Source organism: Neomonachus schauinslandi, chromosome 4, assembly GCF_002201575.2.
Source record: "Neomonachus schauinslandi chromosome 4, ASM220157v2, whole genome shotgun sequence".
Classification (NCBI taxonomy): domain Eukaryota; kingdom Metazoa; phylum Chordata; class Mammalia; order Carnivora; family Phocidae; genus Neomonachus; species Neomonachus schauinslandi.
The window spans coordinates 53,753,729-53,780,608 of record NC_058406.1 but is presented as its reverse complement, the minus strand read 5'-3'; the positions used below and the strand labels follow the sequence as shown (position 1 = coordinate 53,780,608).

Sequence of the window (26,880 nt, the reverse complement as noted above, 5' to 3'; positions counted from 1 at the left end):
GAGTTACCATTTCTCACCCATTAAGATGACTATGATTAAAAATGGAAAATAGCAAGTGTTAACAAGGCTGTTGAGAAATTGGAGCCATCATACACAGCCAGTGGGAATGCAAAATGGTCCAGCTGCCATGAAAACCAGTTTGGTAGTTCCTCAAACAATTAAATAGAATTATCATATGACCCAGCAATTCCATTCCTAGATATATAGAATTGCTGGGTCATATGATAATTATATATAATATATATCCCAGAGAATTGAAAACAGGTAATCAAATACAGGTGCACACATATTCATGGCAGAAGTATTTATCATAATCGAAAAGTAGAAACAACCAAGATGTCCCTAAGTGGATGAATGGATAAACATAATGTGTAAAATACATTCAATGAAATGTTATTCAGTCACAAAAAGGAATCAAGTACAGATACATGCTTTGAACAAATTCCTCTCTTCTACTCTAAAAGATGTCAGAAGTTTCTCTCTGGAGAGGAAAAAACCTAATCTATTCACCTACCGAAGGATATCTTGATGGCTAGAAAGTTTTGGCAATTATCAATAAAGTTGATATAAACATCTGTGTGCAGGTTTTTGTGTAGACATAATAAGCTTTCAATTTCTTTGGGTAAATACCGAAGAACATATTGCTGAATCATATGGTAACAGTATTTTTCATTTTGTAAGGAACAGCCAAAGTTTCTTCCAAAGTGGTTGTGCCATTTTGCATTCCTGTCAGCAATAATGGAGGGTTCCTGTTGCTCCATGTCCTCACCAACATTTTGTGTGGTCAATGTTCCAGATTTTGACTATTCTAAAAGGTGTGCAGTGACATCTCATTGTTGTTTTGATTTGTATTTCCATGATGACATATGATGTGGAGCATATTTTCATATAATATTTGCCATCTGTATGTCTTTAGTGAAGTGTCTGTTAAGCTCCTTGGCCCATTTTAAATTAGGTTATTTTTTCTTCTTGTTGAGTTTTAAGAAATACATGTATATTTTGGACAACAGTACTTTATCAAATGTAGCTTTAGCAAATGTTTTCTTCCAGTATGTGGCTGGTCTTGTTATTCTCTTGACATTGCCTTTCACAGAACATATATTTTTAATTTTAATGAAGTTCAGCTTATCAGTTTTTGCTTTAGCAATCATACCTTTCATCTTGTATCTAAAAAGCCATCATTATACCCAAGGTCATCTGGATATTCTTCTATGTTATCCTCTAGGATTTTCATAGTTTCACTTTTTACTTTTAGGTCTATAATCAGTTTTGAGTTAATTTTTGTGAAGGATATAAGATCTGTGTCTAGATTCTTTTTTGCATGTGGATGTCCTATTGTTCCAGCACCACTTGTTGAAAAGACTGATCTTTGTTCCATTGTATTTGCTTCTTTATCAAAGATCAATTGACTATATTGATGTGGGTCTATTTCTGGCCTCTGTTCTAGTCCATTGAACTATTTGTCTATTTGTTCACCAATATCACATTGTCTTGATTGTTGTAGTTTTATAGTAAGTCTTCAAGTTGGGTAGTGTTAGTCCTCCAACTTTGTTCTTCTTCAATATTTATTGGCTATTCTGAGTCTTTTGTCTCTCCATATAAACTTAGAATCGGCTTGTTTATATTCACAAGATAACTTGCTTGGATTTTAATTGAGATTGCATTGATCTATAGACCAATTTGGGAATAACTGACATTTTGACAATATTGAGTCTTCCTAAACATGAACATAGAATGTTTCTCCATCACATGAATGATTTTGTACATTAAAGTTATGTGGTTTTTCTCATATAGATTTTGTACATATTTTGTTAGATTTGTAGCTAACTATTTCATTTATGGGACAATAATGTAAATTGTTGTTTTGAATTTCAAATTCCATTTGTTCATTGCCAGCATTTAGGAAAGGAATTTTGTCTTGGCTTTCATGTATTTATCTTGTATCCTGCAACCTCTCTTTAATCACTTATTAGTTCTAGGAGTTTTTGTCCATTCTTTCATATTTTCTATATACACTAACATGTCATCTGTAAACAAAGACAGTTTTATTTCTTCCTTCCCAATTTGTATTTTATTCCCTTTTCTTGTCTTATTGCATTAACTTGGACTTCCAATATGATGTTGAAAAGGAGTGGTGAGAGGGGATATCCTTACCTTATTCCTGATCTTAGTGAGCAGGCTTCTAGTTTCTCACCATTAAGTATGCTAGCCGTAGCTTTTTTTGTAGATGTTTTGATCAAGTTATGGAAGTTCCCTTCTATTCCTAATTTACTGAAAGTTTTTTATCATGAATGGATATTAGATTTTGTCAAATGCTTTTTTCTGAATTTATTGATATGGTCATGTATTTTTCTTCTCTAGACTATTGCTGTGATAGATTGCATTAGTTAATTTTTGAATGTTGAACTACTTGTGCATACCTGGGATAAATTCCACTTGGAATTTGTTGGATTTGATTTGCTAATATTTTATTGAAGATTTTGCATCTGTGTTCTTTGAGAGTTATCTGTCTGCTGGTTTTTTGTTGGTTTTTTTTTTTGTAATGTTTTTGTCTGCTTTTGGGTATTCAATGTTGGCCTCAAAGAATGAGCTAGAAAGTATTCCCTCTGTTTCTGTCCTCTGACAGAGATTGTAGAAGATTTGTATAATTTTTTCCTTAAATTACTGATAGAACTTAGCAGTGAATCCGTCTGAACCTGGTATTTTCTGTTTTGGAAAGTTATTATTGATTCCATTTCTTTTTTTTAATTCAATTTCTTTAATTGATATAGGCCTATTCAGATTGTCTATTTCTTCTTGTGTAAGTTTTGGAAGATTGTGTCTTTCAAGGAATTAATCCTGAATTTCATTTGTGGGCATATAATTGTTCATAGCATTCCTTTGTTATCCTTTTAATGTCCTTGGGATCTGTAGTGATGTCTCCTCTTTCATTTATGATATTAATCCCTTTTTTCTTAGTTATTCCAGCTAGAGGTTTATTGGTTTTATTGATCTTTTAAAAAAAAACAGTTTCTTGTTTCATTGATTTTCTCTGTTGGCTTCCTGTTTTGAATTTCACTGATTTCTTGCTCTAATTCTTTTAAATTTTTAATTGAAATATAATTGACATGTAACATTATATTAGTTTCAGGCATATAAAATAGATATTTGTATATATCGTGAAATGATCACTACAAAAGTCTAGGGTAGGAAACCTGAACTGTAATTGATGCATTGCTAGAGGCTCACTGTGAACAAGTCTGAGAGTTAAAAACTCCAGGGTCATCCATCATAGGGAAGTCCCCACTATTATATAACATTATTTTTTTTTTTTGGTGGTAAGAACTTTTAAGATCTGTTCTCTTAGCAACTTTAAAATATACAATATAGTATTATTTTTCAAATTTAATTTAATTTTATTATGTTACGTTAGTCACCATATAATGGATCATTAGTTTTTGATGTAGTGATCCATGATTCATTGTTTTCGTATAACACCCAGTGCTCCATGCAATACGTGCCCTCCTTAATACCCATCACCAGCCTAACCCATCCCCCCACCCCCAACCCTCTAAAACCCTGTTTGTTTCTCAGAGTCCATAGTCTATCATGGTTCATCTCCCCTTCCAATTCCCCCCCCCCCTTCATTTTCCCCTTCCTTCTCCTAATGTCCTCCATGCTATTCCTTATGTTCCACAAATAAGTGAAACCATATGATAATCGTCTTTCTCTCTTGACTTATTTCACTTAGCATAATCTCCTCCAGTCCCATCCATGTTGATGTAAAAGTTGGGTATTCATCCTTTCTGATGGCTGAGTAATCTTCCCTTGTATATACGGATCACATCTTCTTTATCCATTTGTCTGTTGAAGGGCATCTCGGCTCTTTCCACAGTTAGGCTATTGTGGACATTGCTGCTATGAACATTGAGGTGCATATGGCCCTTCTTTTCACTACATCTGTGTCTTTGGAGTAAATACCCAGTAGTGCAATTGCTGGGTCATAGGGTGGCTCTATTTTTAATTTTTTGAGGAACCTCCACACTGTTTTCCAAAGTGGCTGTACCAACTTATATTCCCACCAACAGTGTAAGAGGGTTCCCCTTTCTCCACAACCTCTCCAACCTTGTCAATTTTTGCCATTCTAACTGGTGTAAGGTGGTATCTCAATGTCTTTTTTTTTATTATGTTATGTTAATCACCATACATTACATCATTAGTTTTTGATGTAGTGTTCCATGATTCATTGTTTGTGTATAACACCCAGTGCTCCATTCAAACGTGCCCTCTTTAATACCCATCACCAGGCTAACCCGTCCCCCACCCCCCTCCCCTCTAGAACCCTCAGTTTGTTTCTCAGAGTTCATAGTCTCTCATGGTTTGTCTCCCCCTCCGATTTCCCCCTTTCATTTTTCCCCTCCTACTATCTTCTTTTATTCTTATTCTTTTTTTTTTAAACAAATCAATGTGGTTTTGATTTGAATTTCCCTGATGGCTAATGATGATGAACACTCAAAATGGATGAAAGACCTCAATGTGAGACAGGAATCCACCAAAATCCTAGAGGAGAACATAGGCAGTAACCTCTTCGACATAGGCCACAGCAACTTCTTTCAAGACATGTCTCCAGAGGCAAGGGAAACAAAAGCAAAAATGAACTTTTGGGACTTCATCAAGATAAAAAGCTTCTGCACAGCAAAGGAAACAGTCAACAAAACAAAGAGGCAACCCACAGAATGGGAGAAGATATTTGCAAATGACACTACAGACAAAGTGCTGATTTCCAAAATCTATAAAGAACTTCTCAAACTCAACACCCAAAAAACAAATAATCAAGTAAAAAAATGGGCAGAAGACATGAACAGACACTTCTCAAAAGAAGACATGCAAATGGCTAACAGACACAATATAGTATTATTAACTATAGTCACTATGCTGCACATTACACCATGACTTGTTTATTTTAGAACTGGAAGTTTGTAATTTTTAACTCATTTCACCCACCCTCCATTCCCTGACCTCTGGCAGTCATCAATCTGTTCTCTGTATTCATGAACTTGGGATTTTTTCTTTCTTTGTTTTTGCTTGTTTTTTAGATTTCACATATAAGTGAGATCCTATAATATTTGCCTTTTCTTGTTTGACTTACTTCAGTTAGCATAAAGCCTTCAAAGCCCATACCTGTTGTTACAAGTGGCAAGATTTCCTTCTTTTTTACGGCTGAATAATATTTCAGTGTGTGTGTGTGTGTGTGACATTTTATTTGTCCATTTATCTATCAAGTGTCATTTAAGTTGCTTCCATATCTTGGCTATATAAATAATACTACAATGAACATGGGGATACAGGTATCTTTCTGAGTCAGTGTTTTTGTTTTCTTCAGATAAATACCCAGAAGCAGGATTGCTGGATCATATGATAATTATATTTTTATTTTTTGAGGATAATAATTATATTTTTATTTTTTGAGGAACTTACATGCTGTTTTCTGTAGTGGCTGCAACAATTTACATTCCCACCAACAGTGCACAAGATTTTCCTTTTCTCCACGTCCTTCCCAACACTTGTTATTTATTGTGTTTTTGATAATAACCATTCATAGTATTGTGGTGGTAATGTGTGGAGGAGGCAAGCATTCAATAGTCCTTTGATTTGGTCTTTTAGTGTGCCTATGTCTCTGGATTCTGAACTTCACAAATTTTGTTTTCTTCTGCCCCCCTTAGGTGGGACAGAATGGCTCAAAGGTGCTGGTATTTGGTATTTCCTTTCCCCCAGGTCGATTATAGTCTGACAATACCCTAGCAGGTTGTCCTCTGGTTAATTATTTTCTCTTGAAGGCAGTCCTTGTTAAGAACAGAGTACTCTAGCATATTCCAAAATGGTTCCTTTACCCCTCCCCCTGCCAGAACCACAAGGGGTTTTTGTTGTTGTTGTTGTTTTGTTTTGTTTTTGTTTTTTGGATATTCTGGGAATTTGGTCAAGCTCCTGGAGATAAAGCTCACAAAATTGGGGACTTCCCTGTGATTGGGCCCCTGTGGAGTTTTTAACTCTCAGACTTATGAGACAGACAGTGAGCCTCCAGCAATTCATCAATTATAGTTTAGGTTTCCTACAGTGGCACTGGTTCCCACAGTGGTTTCCACTCCTAAGTCTGCTCCAATAAGCCATGACTCCCTGTATTAACATGTCCATCACCCCAGTTTTGGGGGCAGTGGTTTGCCCTATGTTCTTACCTCTCTTTCAGATCCAAAGAAAACGTGTTGATTTTTCAGACTGTTTAATTTTTCACTTGTTCTTAGGACAGAATGGCAACCTCCAAATTCCGTTCTATGAAACTGAAAACCAAGTCCCATCTTCTTGAGTACAGGATGCTCAGCTGAATCTGCCAATTCTTTTTCATATCTAGCTTGCCTTTACCATTGTTAATGTAGTTCTGCTCTCCTTTCCAGTGGCCTTCTTAGATAAGTTGAGGAAACTCACTTCACTGCACAGACATGTTCTGTTTTACCCTGAGAGCGGCAGAGAAGCCATGGTGAACAGAAAATACAGAGCAGTCCACTTACCTGACCATACTTTCAGTGGATTAAGTTCTGTGTTTCCAAGGACATATTCATGGTCTCGCCATGTGATTTCTTCATTACTGGCTCTTATAAACTCTCAGGGAAGCTGAAGTCAGACTATGACTCAGACTGTTCTGATGATCTTCTCCTGAGAGTCCTCATCTAATAGTGGTATTTTGTTCTTTTTTAATGCATCTGTGATAGTGTTTGCTATCCAGTTTTTTAAAACTAGACAATATATTGTGTAGCTATGCATATATCAGAGAGCCTTCCATGCCTGTGGATTCTGAACTTCACAAGTTTTCCAAGAAGAAACCTCTTAAAAAAGGTTCTGAGTGCACATAGTTTATTTTGGAGGTAATCCTAAGAAACATTGGTAGGGGAGTAAGTAAGTGAAACGAGAAAGGGTAGGCAGCCAGCAAAGGTTATGCTCTCTAACAAATTACCTCTTTGGGTAACTGGAATTCAATACTGCTAGAGAATTTTGGGAGTCAGAGTTATTTTATCATGCTCCAACTTTCGCAATCATTGTTTGAAGTTGATGGGCTTATTAGTTCGTTGGCACTTCTAGCCAAATTTGTGGACATCAAAATGGCCTTGGTGGTCAAAGATGGCCCTAAGCAAAGCAGTATAGATGCTGGCAGTTGGCCCTTGGCGAGCAAGAGGTAATGCATAGCAGATATGGGCAGGGCATCAACAGCATCTACCATAGGAGAAAAACCTTAAAACAAAGCAAGAGAATGACCTATCCAAAAGTTAGGGAAAGTGCTCCTGTTGGAGGTAGCTAGAAGGAAGACGGCTAGAGAGAAGAGTGTCCAGGGCTTCTAAGCACCTGGAGATATTCTATTTCTTATCCTCGCTGGTGAGTACATGGTAGTAATTCTTTATACTACACATATATTTGTTATACACTCTTCTGTGAATGATATGTATTTCACAGAAAACTTTTATTTAAAATAATGAAATTTTATATTAAAAATTTCAATACTAACCAATTAAATATTAAAGGATCATATCTTGTGTATAGAAGTAATAAGACCATATGAAATTACTGCACTAAAAGAATAGTTTAGCTTTTTATTCAGCACAAAAGAAAAAAATGAAATGCTGCTAAATATTGATGCTGACAGTGTTTTTCTCCTGTAAGTGATCCAAGCATATTATAAATAGTTGGTAAAGGGAATGGAGCCTGTGGATTGAGGAAAATGTTGCACCAGCTGTGCCCAGACTGAGTATGGCAGCTTTATGATTATGGGAACACAAATTCTTAAAACTCTTTTTCTATTCCAAAGATGCTTTCTACAGGGTGGCCATTAAATCTAGAAATACAGATAATACAATTTTGTCATTCTTTGTAATGTAATAGCAGTAAACCCTTTATTAAAAAAATAAAGTCTTACTGATCAGTAAAAAAAAGCACATGTCTTCTTTGCCTGATTTGGGATGAAATTGAAAGAGATTCAGGAGTCAGAGACATGGAAATCACATATTATCTTTATTACTGATAAAGATAATTAAAAAAAATATAGCTTCAAATCTGCAGCTCAGAGGACTTGCCATTTCTTCCTTCTAGAATAGACCTTACCAGCCGTAACTGGCACAGCTAGACAAGCACAGACCTCCTTTTTTTAGGAGTGAGAACAGAACAGAAAGCATGCTTTCTGCCATTGAACAGACCTAACAAAAGAATCCAAAAAGTGGCTGAGTGCAATTCCTTCTCCTAAACTCTCCTATAGGATTAGTTACTTTTTCTCTGGTAATGAGTAAATGAGGGACATAGAGAGGCCAAGGTGTTAATTTAGTTGAAGTTCCCTGTAAAGATTCATAGAAAGTGATGAAAAAATTTTCCATCTGACAGTATACATATAGTAACTTATGATAAAAGTGGCATTTCAAATAAATGGATAATTCAGTAAATGTACTAGTATTCCTGGCTAACTTTTAAAAATATAGGTATATACTACAACTGTAGACTTCATAAAGCCAGCTTGTTTTCTATGTATATTATGCTATAATAAAATATTTTTTATAAAAACATGTGATATGAGCTCATTTTTATTAAAAAAATACACGTGTTTGTATGTGAATCTGGAAGGACGTACACCAAAATGTTAGCAGTTATTATCTCTGGGTGATGGAAATACAAGTCATATTTATCTTTTTTCTTCTTTTTTAATAGTGAGCATATCTTTTTACTCAGCTAAAAAGTAAAATTATTTTTCTATAAATGTTATATGGCTAATTGTTCTCTTTTTATAGTCTGAATTAAACTAGTAGATAGAAACAATATTTTAAAATGTGTAAAAACTATTTAGATATATCGTAGACTCAGAAATGCTCAAAACACAGGTATAGTTGGGAATACTTTTTTCTGATACTGGTTAAAACTTTCTTTAGTAGGTGGGGTGCCTCGGTGGCTCAGATGGTTAAGTGTCTGCCTTTGGCTCAGGTCATGATCCTGTGGTCCTGGGATCGAGCCCCTTGTCCGGCTCCCTGCTCTGCCGGAAGCCTGCTTCTCCCTCTCCCACTCCCCCTGCTTGTGTTCTCTGTCTGGCTGTCTCTCTGTGTCAAATAAATAAAATCTTAAAAAAAAAAAACCCAAAAACTTTCTTTAGTAGAATATAGCAGTATAAAATTGGAAAGTCACAATCATTCAATTTTTTTTTTTCAAGAAACAGACTCAACTATGGAGAATAAACTGATGATTATCAGAGGGGAGGTGTGTGGGAGAATGGGTTAAATAGGTGATGGGGATTAAGGAATGCACTTTTTGTGATGAGCACCAGGTGTTGTATGGAAGTGTTGAATTATTGTACACTTGAAGCTAATATTACACTGTATGTTAACTAACTGGAATTTAAATAAAAACTTTAAAAAACTCCACCCCCCCCAAAAGGAACAAAAAACAATCACTATTATTTATTGTTTCATTTTGTACATGGTATTATGGCATATGGTTTGAGATTTTTTATTTCTTAGGTTAATTTATTCAAATGTATAAATGTCATGATGGTACCCAAACTAAAATTACCAATGTTGGGGCACCTGGGTGGCTCAGTCATTAAGTGTCTGCCTTCCGCTCACGTCATGATCCCAGGGTCCTGGGATCGAGCCCCATATCAGGCTCCCCACTCCGCAGGAAGCCTGCTTCTCCCTCTCCCACTCCCCCTGCTTGTGTTCCCTCTCTCGCTGTGTCTCTCTCTGTCAAATAAATAAATAAAATCTTTAAAAAAAAAATTACCAATGTTATTTATCTTCAAACAAGAAACAACTTTAAATCACCCTAACATTTTATATTGTTCATTTATAATATGTACCTTTATTTATGTAGCAGTTGTTGCTGACGATGTAACAATATATTCCTATATACTCAAATTACTAAACTTTCAGTTAAAGGAAGAAAAAGAAGGTTAGGTAATTCAATATTCAAAGACATAATTTCTTTTTATGATCTTTTACTTTATGAACATGGAAATTGTACCCTTTTCAAATCAGCAAAATAGATGAGGTATTTATTCTGTGTATAACTTTGTTAGATTATTAAGATAAGTTCAATAAAGTAGAAATGTTATTATGAAATGTGAGTTAACATTCTTACTAACTGAAAACATTGTGAAATCCAGAGCTCCTTCATTTTATTTAATGAAAATAAAAGTTACAATAATGAAGTAGTTGCATTTATTATATCTAGGTCTTGTTTTGATTTTCAGAGAAAAGAATTATTAAATCACTGTACTTTAAACTTTTGCAAGTTTAGCACATAGGAATATTTTATTACATGGTCACTGATAAAATAATCGCTACATGAACTTTTCACTGTTACAGCAATGAAAAGGGTTGGAACTTTTTTTTTAATTTTGAGATAAATAACATTCCCAATTTTTGTTTGGAGACCATTGCTATATTTGCTCATTAGAAAAAAATCATAGCCAATGTAAACAAAAATTTTTAAAAGGGAGGATAATAACCATATTACTCTACAAGTTTCTTGAGAACAGAGTCTACCAATTTCCCAACAAGTATAATCTTTTCACATAAATATATAGGAGATTTTTTGTGATAAAAATGGAATGAGATGATTATAAATTAAAAGTTCTATAGAATATAAACATGTTAACCATAAGTAAAAGAACATTAAATCCTTATTGTGACATGGTTGTCCAGGTCCATATCAAGCAAGACCTATGCTGACAGACGGATGAGATTATGCACCATCAGCTTGGGATAGAGGGAAGACAGGTGTGGGGATCAGAAAGGATGGTGAGATAATTTGGAGTTATCATTAAAACACTAATGTATACGTAGATGCAAAAAGTGTGATAGCTAAGGATCTCAACCTGTCCTCATGATTTCTTTCTTTTTCATCTTTACTCTTGCCATTGTAAAAAAAATAGTATTCTTTTCTTAAGCAGATGTTCTTATCTTAGATTTTGCTATAACTAGTTATGTATAAGCTAAACTATTAGAATTTGATTCAAAATAATTTTTACCTTTCTGTCTCTTTATTTAGGTGTAATGTCCAGTACTTGGGATTTGTATGATTCTTATAATGCTATCGAGTTTTCATCTTTACCAGCAAAACAATCTATGCTTGAATCAAGCAGTAAAGCAATTGTACCTTCTAAAGATCGAGAACAAAGAGTACCAGGGAGTACTATAGACAAAAGTAAGATTTCATTTATTTCAGTTTTCTTTTTAAATGGAATGTTTCACGAATTTGCATGTCATCCTTGCACAGAAGCTGTGCTAATCTTTTCTGTACCATTCCAGTATTACCATATTGCTGCCTAAGCAAGCACTCTTTCAGTTTTTTTAAATGATGTTTTCACATGCCATGATAAATAAATTCTTTCTTAGCAGTTACAATACTTACTTTCTGGTGGAACATAAAACTACAACTTTTACTCAGGAATAGTATCGTTACTCTTTCACATCATCTTGGACTCTGAACTAAAAGTAATTTACACCAGAATTTTCCTTGGATACCTGTCAAGAGTTTCAAAGATTCTATCTTCCTTTGTTGCCTCTTTACTTGCTCTTAAGTTCTCTTTCATATATATGGGAACATGGGGGTTCCATAATTTTCTCTCTCTTTTTCTTTCTGTAGACTTTCTAAGAAAAAGAATGTATACTAACTTTGTGACAACTTAAAATGGAGATAAATTAACAACCATGGCTTTTAATTAGGGATGATTTTACCTCCCCCAAAGGGAGATTTGGCAATATCTGGAGACATTTTTGGTTCTCATGACTATGAGGACATCTTTTGGGTCAATGCCAAGGATACTACTAAAAAGCCTTTGGTACACAGAACAGCCCCACAACAAGAAATTACCTGGCCAAAATGTAATACTACCAAGGTTGAGAAATGCTGCTTTACAGCTTTATCTTTTAGTATTCTAAGTTTTGAGATTAAATGCTTTAATTAAAGTCAACACAAAATTTTAGCTTTCCAAATATACTTAGTAATATGGAAGAATTTTTAAAAAGTCCAGTTATAAGAAATTTAAGTTCCATTTCTGATTATTTTGTGGTTATATAGTTATACAGTTTTACTCTCCCTATTCTGAACTTCTGAGTCATTTTTCTTATAAAATGATATCACTACATATGAGGGGTAGTCCTTATTTCAGAATAACTATGCCCTGGCAAGATTTGGTAAAGTTTGGCAAATTTTCATAAATTAAATTGAAATATTTCTATTCTCATCCATTTTTACCCAAAGACAAATGTAATATTTAAAAACAGTAAATCAGGAAATATTTTTGAAAAATCAAGTTTAAAGAGAATTGATAGTTTTTAGAAAATAATTACCTTATTTATAACTGACTACATTTCCTTCAGAGACTCTGGATCAACAGGACTTGCCACCTAATATTTTGGTCTATCATTGGATCTTAAGTTTAATATTTCAAAAAAATGAAACTTTAAATATGTTACCTATATTCTTTAGTCTTTAAAAATTATATTTACAGTCGGGTGCCTGGGTGGCTCAGTTGGTTGAGCGACTGCCTTCGGCTCAGGTCATGATCCTGGAGTCCCTGGATCGAGTCCCGCGTCGGGCTCCCTGCTCGGCGGGGAGCCTGCTTCTCCCTCTCCAACTCCCCCCTGCTTGTGTTCCCTCTCTCTCTGTGTCTTTCTCTGTCAAATAAATAAGTAAAATCTTTAAAAAAAAAATTATATTTACAGTCATGTACACTATAGCCATGCTTTCCTTAAAGTTGTTTATAATGAACACCAGTTTATTTTCCCAGAGAACAATGAAGGGAAAGAATGAATTATTAGTTATTATTAAAGAAACTTTTTTTTTTTGCTTAAATGTTAATGTCCATATAGTAGTTTTGCTTTTAGAAGCTTAAATTTTTCCTACCAAAAATTGCTAGGAAAAACATCAATCTTAGACTGAAAATTACATTGGGACTTGAAAATTAGATATACGTACTGTACCTCTATTAAGGCCATTGACACACAGAAAAAGTGTTAAGCACAGAGCTCAAGTAATTTACACCAGAAACACCAAGGGTGGAGATGCCCCAGCTGCTGGTGAAGATGCATGAACAAGATCCCACCAACTGTACATTTTGGAAAACAAAACTTTATTAAATAAAAAAAAAAAGTGTTAAGTGGAAGGTCCTAAAAGAAAAATGTCTCAATTTGTGGATTTTTTATTTCTTGTGTATATGGGTGTGTTTTTAAAAGCAAAAATGGATAATAATAAAACCATATTCAAGAACTATAATTCAAAATAAAAATATACTTTTTTAAAGTATTATAGCCAATTAAGGGGATAGGGGAGACCAGAACTAGGAAAAGGGAGAAAATAAAAAATAGACAAAGATTGACAACAGAGCTGAGCGATCAGATTTATGGAGAATGTAAGGGAGATTCAGATAAAAACTAGGACTAGATCACCTCCAGGGTCCCTTTTGCCTCTGAGATTTTATAATGCAAACACAAAGAGAAAAAAGTTAAATATGGTCCATATTTGTTTTGGTTTTTTTTCAAAGTTCACAAGGACTTTATTCTCTCCTCTCTTCACGGGGGCACTGCTCCTGGTCCATAATTGGTTTAAGAAGTGTTTCTACTCCATTTAAACTTTGAATGTACAGGTTGTATTTTAACCTTCTATTATATTTGAGGGGGGAAAAAGTACCATGATTTTCATCTTTGAATATGTGTGAGACCCTAGCTGAGTTCACAGGGAAAAATTATTTTCTCTCATGGGCTTTTTTTTTTTTTAATAGAAAGAGAGCTTTAGATTTAAAAAAAGTAATGGACATTTCAAGCACAAGTTTAGATTTACAGAAAAATTGAGCCGACAGTACTGAGAGATCCTTATAATTTCTTCCTTCCTTCCTCCCCCCACACCATAGCTTCCCCTATTCCTAACATCTGGCATTAGTGGGTACATTTTTTATAATTGATGAATCAATATCGATAACATTATTATTAACTGAAATCCTTAATTTACATCAAGTTTCACTCCTCAGGTTGTACATACAGTTCTATGAGTTTTGGCAAATACATAATGACATGTTTCTATCATTACAGTTTCATTCAGAATTGTCTCACTGACCTAAATATCCCCTGTGCTCCACCTACTCATCATTCCTCCCTACTCCATACTTCTCACCATTGCTGATCTTTTTATTATGTCTATAGTTTTGCCTTTTCCAAAATGTTATATAGTTGGAATCAGACAATAGGTGGCCTTTTTCAGACTAGCTTCTTTCACTGAACAATATGCATTTAAGGTTCCTGTATGTCTTCTCATTTATTTTTATCACTAGATAATATTAGATTATATGGATGTACCATGATTTATTTATTTATTGAAGGATTTCTTGATTGCTTCTGGTTTTTTGTGACTATGAACAAAGCTGCTATAAGCATTCATGTGTAGGTTTTTGTGTAGACATAACTTTTCACCTCATTTGGGTTAATACCTAGGAGTACAGTTTGTGGATCATATAGTAAGAATATGCTTAGACTCTTAAGAAACTATGAAACTGTCTTCCAAAGTGGTTGTACAATTTTGTATTACCATCAGCAATGAGTGAGTGTTCCTGTTGCTCCTCATTCTTGTCAGCATTTGATATTTTTACTTCAAAAAAGTTTTTAAGCTGTTCTAACAGGTGTGTAGTGGTATCTCATTATTGTTTTAATTTGCAAATCCTTAATGACATGTGATGTTGAACACTTTTTCATATATTTACTGGCATATGTGGATCTTCTTTGCTGAAATATCTATTTGAATTTTTTGTCATGTTTAAAATTGGGCTGTTTATTTTCTTATTGTTGAGTTTTTTGAATTATAAAGTAAGTCCTTTTTCAGATAAATATTTTGCAAAATATTCTCCCAGTTTGGGACTTGTCTTTTCATTTTCTTAACAATCCTTCACAAACTAGAAATTTTCAATTTTAATAAAGTCCGATTTAACATTTTTTTCTCTTTCAGATTGTGTTTTTGGTATTGTATCCAAAAATTTATCACCAAACCAAGGCCACCTAGATTTTCTACTATGTTGTCTTACAAAAATTTATAGTTTTGCATTTTATATTTAGGTCTAAGGTTCATTTCAGTTAATTTTTGTGAAAGTCATAAATTCTATGTCTACATTTTTTTTGACATATGGATGTCCAGTTCATTTGTTGAAAAGACTTCCTTGAATTTTCTTGCTCCTTTGTCAAATATCAGTTGACTGTATTTGTGTGGGTCTATTTCTGAGCTCTCTATTCTGTTCCACTGATCAATTTGTCCATTCTTTCACCAATATCACATTGTTAACTGGACCTTTATAGTAATTCTTAAAATTGGGTAGTGTCAATCTTTTGTTCTTCTTCAGTATTGTGTCAGCTATTCTTGGTCTTTTGACTCTCCATATAAACTTGGGAATCAGTCTGTCAACATCCATAAAATAACTTGGTGGGATTTTGATTGGGATTGCATTGAATCTATAGATCAAATTGGAAAGCATTAGCTTCTTAACAATATGGAGACTTCCTATCCATGAAAATTTATTTGTTTGGGTCTTCTTTGATTTCTTTCATAAGAGTATTGTAGTTTCCTTATGTAGATCTTGTACATGTTTTGTTAGATTTATACCTTAGGCATTTAACTTTTAGTGCTAATATGAATAGTAGTATGATTTTTATTTCAATTTCTAATTATTCATTAGAGGAAAGCCATTGACTTTTGTATATTAATCTTGTATATTGTGACCTTGCTATAATTGCTTATTAGTTGGAGAATTTTATTTTTTTGACAGTTTTTTTTTTTGGGATTTTCTACATAAACAACTATGTCATCTACAGTTTTTTTCCTTCCAATTTGTATAACTTTTATTTCTTTTCTTTGAATTATTATATTAGCTAGGACATCTAGTATGATGTTGAATAAAGGTGGTGAGAGGGGACATCCTAACCTTGTTCCTTACCTTAGTGGGGAAATTTTCAGGTTTTCACCATTAAATATGTTCGTTGTAGGTTTTTCATAGATTTTTAAAAAATCAAGTTGAGGAAATTCACTTCTATTCTTAGTTTCGTGGGAGTTTTTTTTTTTTTTAACTTGATTTATTTATTTTAGAGAGAGAGAGAGGGAGAGCGTGCATGTGAGTAGGGGGAGAGGCAGAGGGAGAGGGAGAGAGGCAGACACCCTATTGAGCACAGAGCCTGACTCGGGGCTCAATCTGGGGACCTTGAAATAATGATCCCGAGATCACGACCAGAGCCTAAATGGAATCAGATGCCTAATCAACTGAGTCACCCAGGTGCTCCAGTTTCCTGGGAATTTTTATCATAATGGGTGTTATATTTTGTCTAAAGAGTTTTCTGAATCTAATGTGATTTTCCTTCTTTAGCCTATTGATGGGATGGGTTACATTAATTGATTTTATGTGTTGTACTAACTTTGCATACCTGGAACCAACCCTACTTTGTTGGAGTATATAATTCTTCTTATACACTCTTAGATTTGATTTGCTAGTATTTTGTTGAGGATTTTTGTGTTGTTTTCATAAGCAATATTGTTCTGTAATTCTCCTTTTTTGTAATGTCTTCATCTCGTTTTGGTGTTAGAATAATGCCAGCCTAACAAAATGAATTGCGAAGTGTTCCCCCTACTTATTTTTTGAAATAGATTGTATAAACATGTCTTAAATGTTTGATATAATTCACCAGTAAAACCATCTGGGCCTATTTTCGATTTTGGAAATTTACTAATTATTGATTCAATTTCTTTAATAGAGATAGGCCTATTCAGATGATCTATTTCACTTTGTGTGAGTTTTGGCAGTTTATGTCTTCCAAGGAATTGTTCCATTTCACCTAAGTAATCAAATCTGTGGACATAGAGTTATGCACAGTTTTTCTTGTTATTTCTTTGGTTTATGGGGTCAGTAGTGATGACACCTCTATTATTGATCATACTGGCAATTTATATGTTCTATTTTTTTTTCTTGGTTAACATGGCTGATGATTATGAATTTTATTGATCTTTTCAAAGAAACAACTTTTAATTTCATTGTTTCTGATGATTTCCTGTTTTCAATTTCACTGATTTATGCTTTAATTTATATATATATATTTGTTTCCTGCTAGCTTTAGGCTTATGTTGCTCTTCTTACTCTAGTGCCCTGAGATGGAAGCTTAGATTACTAACTTTTAGATCGTTCTTCTTTTCTAATAAATGCATTCAATGCTGTAAATTTCCCCCTAAGCATTCTTTTTGCTGCATCTCACACATTTTGATAAGTTATATTTTTATTTTAATTTAGTTTAAATATTTTAAAATTTCATTTGAGACTTCTTCTTTGACCTATTTTTTTTGAAAGCGGAATGATATTCTATATTTTATTTTATTTTAATTTTTTTATTATTATGTTGTGTTAATCACCATACATTACATCATTAGTTTTTGATGTAGTGTTCCATGATTCATTGTTTGCGTATAACAAACAATGACCTATTTTTTTTTTAATTTCCAAATATTTTGGGATTATCCAGCTATCTTTTTGTTGAATTCTAGTTTAATTCCACTGTGGTCTGAGAGCATATTTTGTATGATTTCTATTCTTTTAAATATGTTGAAATGTGCTTTGTGGCCCAGAATGTGGTCTAGCTTGGCGAGCATTCCAAGTGAGCTTGAGAAAAATATGTATTCTATTAAAATAGTGTTTGGGATGCCTGGGTGGCTCAGTCAGTTGAGCGTTTGCCTTCAGCTTGGGTCATGATCTCGGAGTCCTGGGATCAAGTCCCACATTGGGCGGGGCGGGGGGGGGGGCCCTGCTCAGCAGGGGGTCTTGCTTCTCCCTCTGCCCTTCCCCCTGCTCATACTCTCTCTCTCTTAAATAAATAAAGTCTTAAAAAATAAAATAAAATAAATAGTGTTAGTCTCCAATTATAACAGTGGATGTGTCTGATTCTCCTTGCAGTTCTATCAGTTTTTGCCTTAAATATTTTGTAGTCTTGTTTTCCACTGTATAAATGATTAGGATTTCTATGTCTTCTTTGAGAATTGACTTCTTTATTATTATGCAGTTCTCCTTTTTATTTCTGTTAATTTTTCTTGCTCTGAAGTCTACTTTGTCTGAAATTAAATATAGCTACTCCATCTTCCTTTGATTAGTGTTAACAGTATATATTGCTCTTTCTCTTTACCTTTAATCTGTCTGTGTCTTTACATTTAAATTGGGTTTCTTGTAGATGATTTTTTTTAAATGTGTATTTTATTATTATTTAGGCATATGGCAAGGCCAACAGATTAAGACACTACTGCCATTGAAAAGATAGCTTGTTATACTCACAGATCTCAAGAGGAGGGGACATTGTATGCTGTGGCTACACAGAGAAACGCCAGGGTTGGTCGGGAGGCAGAAAGAATGAGGGGAAAATGTGGCCAAGACCCTTTGTTGTAGTTTCTGTTAGTAGAATGGGAGAACCCAATCTAAACATACAGGTACTTAAAGAGACCTTTCTGAGCTGTGGTCATAGAGAGATGTAATAACAGAAGAAGGTTGGAGAGATGTGATGATGTTGCCTTTCAAGAAGGGTGTAGGTGGCCCCCAGAAGTTGAAAAAAATAAGGAAATGAATTCTCTAGAGCCTCCAGAAAGGAACATAATCCTAATTAACTTTTTGGTTTTAGCCCAGTGAGACCTGGGTCAGACCTCTAACCTACTAAACTCCAAAATAATAAATGTGCATGGTTTTAATCCACTTAAGTTTTTGGTAGCTTATTTTAGCATTAAAAAAAAAATTAACACAGTGGTGTAGCAATCCTAAAAAACAATAATCAGATCAGACCTCTATCTGAAGACTAATAATCTTATTTCAATTTGAATAACAATGTACAGAGATATAAATTACCTATATCATTGCTTGATAATGAGGTTATCATTGCTTACCTTCTGATAAACAGTACATTTTTGAGTAGTTAAGAATTCCAAAATGAGATAATATATGTAAATCTTCCATGTGCTTGGTACATAAAAGATATTCAATAAGTGTCTGTTGAAGTTGTTGAATATTGGAAGAGAACAAATAGTACTGACAAAATGTGATTTTTATAATACTTAGAATACATGAATCATCTAATAATATTTAAATTATTTTATCATTGCATCATGTTTGTATTTTACAGATAGTGAAGCTAGTTCTTTAATGGATATAGAAAATGTAATTCTGACTAAAATCCATGATGATGAAGAAGATCACTCAGAGTCAATAATGAAATCTGACAAGTTTCGTCAGGATTTATTTTTTATGGAACGAGTTCTAATGGAAAATTTATTTCAGCCTAAACTTGCAGCTTATCGTCAGCTTCCTATTTTAAAAGGTATTTTTAAAAATCACATTTGGGAGTGCGCGGGTGGCTCAGGCAGTTAAGTGTCTGTCTTCGGCTCATGATCCCAGGGTCCTGGGATCAAGTCCCACATCGGGCTCCTTGTTCAGCAGGAAGCCTGCTTCTCCCTCTGCTTGTACTCAAGCACGCTCTCTGTCTCTCTGACAAATAAATAAATCTTTTAAAAAAATCACATTTTGATAAGCTCAAATAATTAAAAGAATTAAATGGAGTTATTATTTCTAAATGTAACCTCTAGACTGGGTTATCACTTATCAAGACACATTTATACAGCTTTTAGCATTAAACATCCAAGTAACACTAGAGTTCAAACTACAGAGCCCACAAAAAGAGGTAGTCCCTTAGATTAAAATCTTCATAAGCTTCTGTGACTGTTTTCTCTCTCTTGCCCCTGCATTGAATTATTTTCTCATATTTAAAGCCCCTCTCCATTGCCATTGACACCTTCCAGGTTCTGGTGCTTATTACCTTTCCTTAATTTTATTGCAAGGGCATTCTTCCTGTTCTTATTGCTACAAATCCCATCTCATATGTTCACAGAATATTTTGAAAGATTTTAGAGATTAACTCAACCTTTCAATTTTTGAATGAAGAAGAGGAAGCACATAGAAACTTTCCAAGTTTAGAGTCTATGACAAAGCTAGGCATTCAAACAAGTTCTTTTTATCTCATTCCAATTCTCTTTCCACTCTACTATCCTGGTGTGCTGATGTATCCTATACATGGCTTTGAACATGGTGGCACTTAACTGTTAAAAAACCTTCAGTAACTTCCCATTGCCTAGAATAAATTACAAATCCTAAGATTTTCCTTGTGCTATTTTCCAGTTAAACCTTACCCCCCATAAACAGGCATTTAATCTGGTATTTCTCATCATAGATTAATTGTTTTGGTATATCATGTAAGTGGGCTCATATAGTAAGTACAGTTGATCCCTGAACAAGGCAGGGCTTAGGGATGATGATGGCACAGTTGAAACTCCAAGTATAACTTTTGATTCCCCCAAAACCTATCTACTAACAGCCTACTATTGATCAGAAGCCTTACCAAGAGCATAAACAGTTAACACACATTTTGTAGGTTATATGTATTATGTACTATATTCTTACAATAAAGCAACCTAGAGAAAAGAAAATGTTATTAAGAAAATCATAAGGAAAAGAAAATACGTTTACAGTTTTGTACATACACTAGCCTGGGCCAGGGGCAGCGGGAAGGGCTGGTTCCAGAATGACAAACTTCTGCACTCTGGTGGCCTCAGCTCAACAACAGCAGCTGCTGGGTGGGCCCATGGGTGGTAAAAGTTGTCTAGAGGCACAATAGAGCTTTACCACTGCCTGGAATTGTATACCAGGTGTACCACCTGAGGTGGCCATTTCAGCTGCAGCCAAACAGGAGTACACTTCTCTCTCTCTCTTTTTTTCTTTTTAAAATGCCTTTATTACAAATCTAAAATCTAGGGAAGCTCCTTTCCCCCCTACCTAAAGAGTTCATTAATATAGACATTGGAGCAAGTTCTTCATTTAAAAATATCATTTATGAATTGGTAAAAGATGATATCCATGGGCACCAGTCCAGCTTCTACTAGGCAGTGCAATCCTCAGTCACCGTGCCAAGGTCAGCAAGGTTGCCTCACCATCCAGAATATATAGGTTGATTCCTGCCCCAAAAGACACTTGTGGATGAGTCCCCACATTTTCCATTTGAGGTGATGTTGACTTTTCCTGTCCCACTGGCCCTTGGGCTGTTGCTCACGTTTACTACTATTATTCTTTTTCTCTTTTTGCACAAAGGTGAATACAGACTTTCTTTGAATATAGCAGGATATTGGGAGGTAACCAGTCATACATATTTAAATTTGCCGGCACATAAGTGATTGAACTTTCAATGAGAGTACCCCATGGGCGCTCTTCGACTCTGATTCCACAAGAAGAGAGAGGATAAATGAACTCAAAGAAATCCAACATCCCTCCAGCTACAGGACAGCCAGTTCCCAAATAGATTTCATAATGCTGGGGTTTCTGGTAATACAGATAAGGCTTTTGTTTAATTCTGACCTGAAGCCTGCGCTAGTTACAGATTACAGACACAGCCACCAGAATCTGCACTAGGCCTGCAACAGGACCAAGGCCCCTGGCTCCCCTGAAGCAACTCTGGAGGCCAGTGGGTGGAGGACTCTGGGGGACATGGGGCTCCCTGCACAATGCCATCACTGCCCTCTGGGTGTGTTCTGCTTTAGCTCAACTTTCTGCTTGCTAGCCCTTGATGCACCACCTGGCCACCCTATCCTCACTTATGGCGACCTGCAGACCTTCCCTCAGTATGCTCCCCGGGCACTCATGTAGCAAGTGCTGCCTCTGTGCCAGTTGCCTTCCATACCATCTTTGGAGAGTGGGGTGGACAGTTGTAAATAAATGCCTGTGGCTTTTGCTGTTAACTCTTTTTAAAAAATCCTACATATAAGTGGACCCATGCAGTTCAAACCTGTGTTGTTCCAGGGCCACTTGTATTCTTTTGTGTCTGGCTTCTTTCACTCAACAGTGTTTTTGAGATTCATCAAGGCTGATGTGTGATAAGTGGTTCATTTTCTTCCCTGAGTACTGTTCCATTTTATGAATATATCATAATTATTTGAATATTCATTCCACCTGTTGATGGACACCTGGACTATTTCCAGTTTGGGGTTTTTATGATAAAGCTGCTATGGTCATTTTTGTGTCTTTTTGTGGGCATATGTTTTAATTTCTCTTGGGAAAATACCTAGAAGTGGAATCTTGAGTCATTGGAAAGATGCATTTGTTTAACTTTTTTAGAAATTGCAAAATACCTTTCCAAAGTACTTGTCCCATCTTACACTGCCACAAGCAATGTACAAGATTACCAGTTGCTCTACATTCTTGATAACAGCTGATGTTGGCAGTCCTTTTAATGTTGTCCTAAAGACTAATCATGTTGAATACTTATTCATGTGCTTTTTTTGGTGACTCATATTTCTTCTTTTATGTAATGTTTGGTCAAGTCCTTTGCCATTTTATTGAATTACCTTTTCTTTTTTAAAATCAAGTTGTAGGAGCTTATTTTTATATATTCTGGAACAAGCTCTTTGAAAAATACATGCATTACAACTATTAAGTCTAAGTCAATGACTTACCAATATATTTTTCTTTTGATAGCAGAAGTTTTTAATTTTAATGAAGTTGTACCTATCAGTTTTTTTCTTTTGTAGTTAATGTTTTCCATGTCTTCTCTAAGATATCTTTGCCTGCCCCAAGATTGCAAATATCTTTGTCTTGTTCCTAAACTTAAGGAAAAGTATTCAATATTTTGTCATTAAATATGATGTTAGGTGTAATTTTTTGTAGATACCTTTTGTTGGTTTGAGGAAATTTCCCTCTCTTTCTAGTTTTGTAAACATTTTTAAAGATAAATGGGTGTTGAATTTTGTCTAGGATACCCAGGATGGCCAACACAATATTGAAGGAGAAGAACAAAGCTGGAGGACCCACACTACCTGACTTCAAGACTTATAAAGGCTATAGTAGTCAAGGCAGTGTGGTACCTGCAAAAGAATAGACACATAGATCAGCAGAACAGAATAGAGAGCCCCAAAATAGATCCACATAATTATAGTCAACTGATCTTTGGCAAAAGAGGAAAGGCAATACAATGGAGAAAAGGTAGTCTTTTCAACCAATGGTACTGAAGCAACTGGTCATTTACATGCAAAATAAAGAATCCAGACATGGACTTTATATTATTCACAAAAATTAACCCAAAAGAGGTCATAGACTTCAATGTAAGATGCAAAACTACAGAACTCCTAGAAGTCAACATAGGAGAAAATCTAAATGATCTTAGAGTATGGCAATGACTTTGGAGATTTAACACCAAAGGCATGATAAACTTCTCCTCTGTAAAAGGCATTGTTAGGAGAATGAGAAGTTAAGTCACAGACTGGAGAAAATATTTGCAAAAGACATACCTGTTAAAGGACTCATCCAAAATATACAAGTATTTCTTAAAACTCAATAATAAAAAACAACATGATCAAAAAATGGGCAAAAGACCTTAACAGACACTCCCCCCCCAAAAAAAATATACACATGGCAAATGAGCATATAAAAAGATGCTCAACATCATATCTCATTAGGGAATTGTAAACTAAAACAACAATGAGATACCACTACACACCTACGAGAATGATGAAAATCCAAAACACTGACACCACCAATACTGGCAAAGATATGGAACAAGAACTCTCATTCAATGCTTGTGGGATTGCACAATGAATGGTTCAGCCACTTTGCAAGACAGTTTGGCAGTTTCTTACAAAACTAAACATACTGTTACCATATGGTCCATAATCATACTCCTTAGTATTTACCCAATGTGGTTGAGTACTTATATACTCACAAAAACCTGCACACAAATGGTTATAGCAGTTTTATTGATAACTGCCCAAACTTGGAAGTAACCAAGATCTCCTTCAGTAGATGAATGGATAAATAAATCATGGCATATCTGGACAATGCAATATTATTCAGCACAAAAAAGAAATAAATTTTCAAGCCATGAATGGAGGGGAGAAAACTTAAATGCATATTACTAAATGAAAGAAGCCAGTCTAAAAAGGCAATTATATGGTATGGTTCCAAATGTATGACATTCTGGAAAAGACAAAAATATGGAGACAGTAATAAGATCATTGGTTGCCAGGGAATTGAGGGCTGGGAGGAATGAATAGGCAGAGCACATAAGACTTTTAGAGCAGTGAAACTATTCTCTATGATACTATAATGGTGAGTACATGTCATTGTACCTTTGTACAAATGCTTAGAATGTGCACAGCAGGAGTGAACCCTAATGTAAACTCTGGAGTTTGGGTGATAATGATTTGTCATTGTGGGGTCACTGATTATAACAAATGTATCACTGGTGCAGGATGATGATTCTGAGGGAGGCTGTGCATATATCTGGGTTTGAGTGTAGAGGAACTCTCTCTACTTTAAGTTCAATTTTTCTGTGAACCTAAAACTTCTCTAAAAAAGTCTATTAAAGAAAAAGCTATTAACATATACTTAAGGATTTAAAGGGAAGTAAGAATATAATGAAAGCTACATACAGAACCAAATGGAACTTCTAGAATTGAAAAATATAATACTTGAAAAGTTCACTGGATGGTCTTATCAGAATACTAAAAACTGCAGAAGATCAGTATCAGTGAGCTTAAAGACAAAGCAATAGGAACATTCCAAACTGAAGTACAGAGAGAAATAAGGCTTAAAAAAAAAAAGAAAAAGAAAAAAGAGCCTCAGTGACCTGTGTCACAAGGTCATATGACTTAACATACATGAAATTAGGATTGTAGTAGTGGAAAAGAGGAGGAGAAGCAGAAAAATATTTGAAGAAAGGGTAGCTAAAAATTTTCCATACTTGAAAAAAATCTTAGAACAATTATAAGAAGCTCAATGAAACCTAAACAAGATAAACACAATGAAAACCACATTGAGGCACACCATAAGTAATATGTCAAAAAATCTTAAAAGTTGCCAGAGAAAATACATGACATTTGGGGAATAAAGCTAATAATGACCTTATTTCTCATCAGAAGCCGAAGACAATGCAATGACATTTTTACTGTGCTAAAAAATTCTACACCTAGAGAAAATATCCAGAAATCGAGGTGAAATAAAAGCATGTTCTGACAAAGAAAAGCTTAGAGAATTCATTGCCAGCAGACAAGCATTGCAAGAAATGTTAAAGGAAGTCCTTCAGACTGATAAAAAATAATAACAGAAATTAGGATCTACACAAACTAATGGAGTGCTAGAATTGGAAAATGTGAGTGAAAGTAAGAGACATTTCTTACTATTTAAAATTTTTTAAATTTTTTCTTAAAGATAATTAAATTGTCAAAATGATCACAAATTTTATATGGCAAAGCAAACGAAATGGAATAACAAATTCAATTTTGAAACAGAAGAATAAAATCGAAGGACTTACCCTATCTGATCACAAGCAATTTGCTATAAAGCTACAGTAATGTAGGAAATGTGGTATTTGTCAAAGGGCAGACATACAGATGGCTGGGATAGAATAGTGTGTGAGTCCAGAAATAAACACAGACCTATATAGTCACTTGATTTTGACAAATATGCCAAGGTGAATTAATTTAAAAAGACTGATCTTTTCATAAATGGTGCTGAAACTATTGGACATCCATATGAGGGGAAAAAAATGAACCTCAACCCCCATGTCATATCATACATATAAATTAACTCAGAATGGGCTATAGATTTAAATATAAAATTAAAACTAAAAAGTTGTAGAAGAAGACAAAAGAGAAAATGTTTGTGATCTTAGCATAAGAAAAGATTATTTAATACATAAAAATCCCAAGACATGAAAGAAAAAAATTGATAAGGCTTTCACGGTAGTTAAAATGTCTGCTCTTTGAATAACACTGTTAAGGAAAAAAAATGCAAGTAACAGTCTAGAAGAATGTGTTTACAATATACATCTGTCCAAAGACATAAATTAGGAATATGTAAAAGACACATACAGCCTATAAAAAATAGACAGTCTAATAAAAAGTAGGCAAAAGATTTGAACAGAAATTTCACTAAAAATATACATGAATGATCAATAGACACCTTAAAAGGTACTAAACATAATTTGTTGTCAAGGAAATGCATGTTGAAACCATAGCAAAATGCCACTATACACTAGTTGGGATGGCTAAAATTAAAAAGACTGACAACACCAAGCAAGAATATGGAGTAACTGGGTTTTTAAAATATTGTTGCGGGAGTATAAAATTGTACAACCATGTTGGAAGTCTGCTGGGAAGTTTCTTAAAAAGTTAAGTATAGATCCACCCAATCATCCAATAATCCTGTCCCTGGGTATTCACCCAAGAAAAGAAAACATATGTCTGCAAAAAACACTTATGTAAGAATGCTCATAGCAACTATATTCATAATAGCCCCAAACTGGGAAACAGCCCAGATATCCATCAACAGGTCAATGCATAAACAAATGATGGAGCACAACTCAGCAATAAAAATGAACTACTTACATACATAATAACCTTGATGGATCTCAAAAACATTGTTGAGTGAAAGAAGCCAGACACAAAAGAATACACACCAACAAACCCATTTATGTGATATGCTATCACAAACAAAACTAATCTGAGGTGATAGAAATCAAACCAGTGCTTGGCTGTGGTGGGTTGAGCTTGACTGGAAAGTAGCATGAGGAAACTTTTTTGGTTGATGGATATGTTTTCTATCTTGACTGGTGTGTTGGTTACATTGGTATGTCTATTTATCAAAACTCATTAAACTATACAGCTAAAATCTATGCATATCAATGAATTTTCTCACAATTAAAAAATGCTGCAGTATTTCTCTCTCTCCTTCCTTCCTTCCTTCCTTCCTTCCTTCCTTCCTTCCTTCCTTCCTTCCTTCCTTCCTTC

At 34.6% G+C, this 26,880-nt stretch overlaps 1 protein-coding gene and 1 non-coding gene across 2 annotated transcripts in view; one reads left to right on the top strand and one right to left on the bottom strand.

Annotated features, from left to right (window-relative positions):
- DNAI4 (dynein axonemal intermediate chain 4) overlaps positions 1-26,880 on the top strand; it is an 89,913-nt gene that overhangs the window by 35,187 nt on the left and 27,846 nt on the right. Inside the window, exons 7-8 of the mRNA XM_044914046.1 lie at positions 11,050-11,205; positions 19,179-19,373. Of these exons, the coding sequence (XP_044769981.1) occupies positions 11,050-11,205; positions 19,179-19,373 (351 nt within the window). The remainder of the gene's footprint in view (positions 1-11,049; positions 11,206-19,178; positions 19,374-26,880) is intronic.
- On the bottom strand, positions 11,233-11,337 carry LOC123324697. The gene has a single exon (XR_006539971.1). It is a non-coding gene; the product is annotated as a U6 spliceosomal RNA (small nuclear RNA).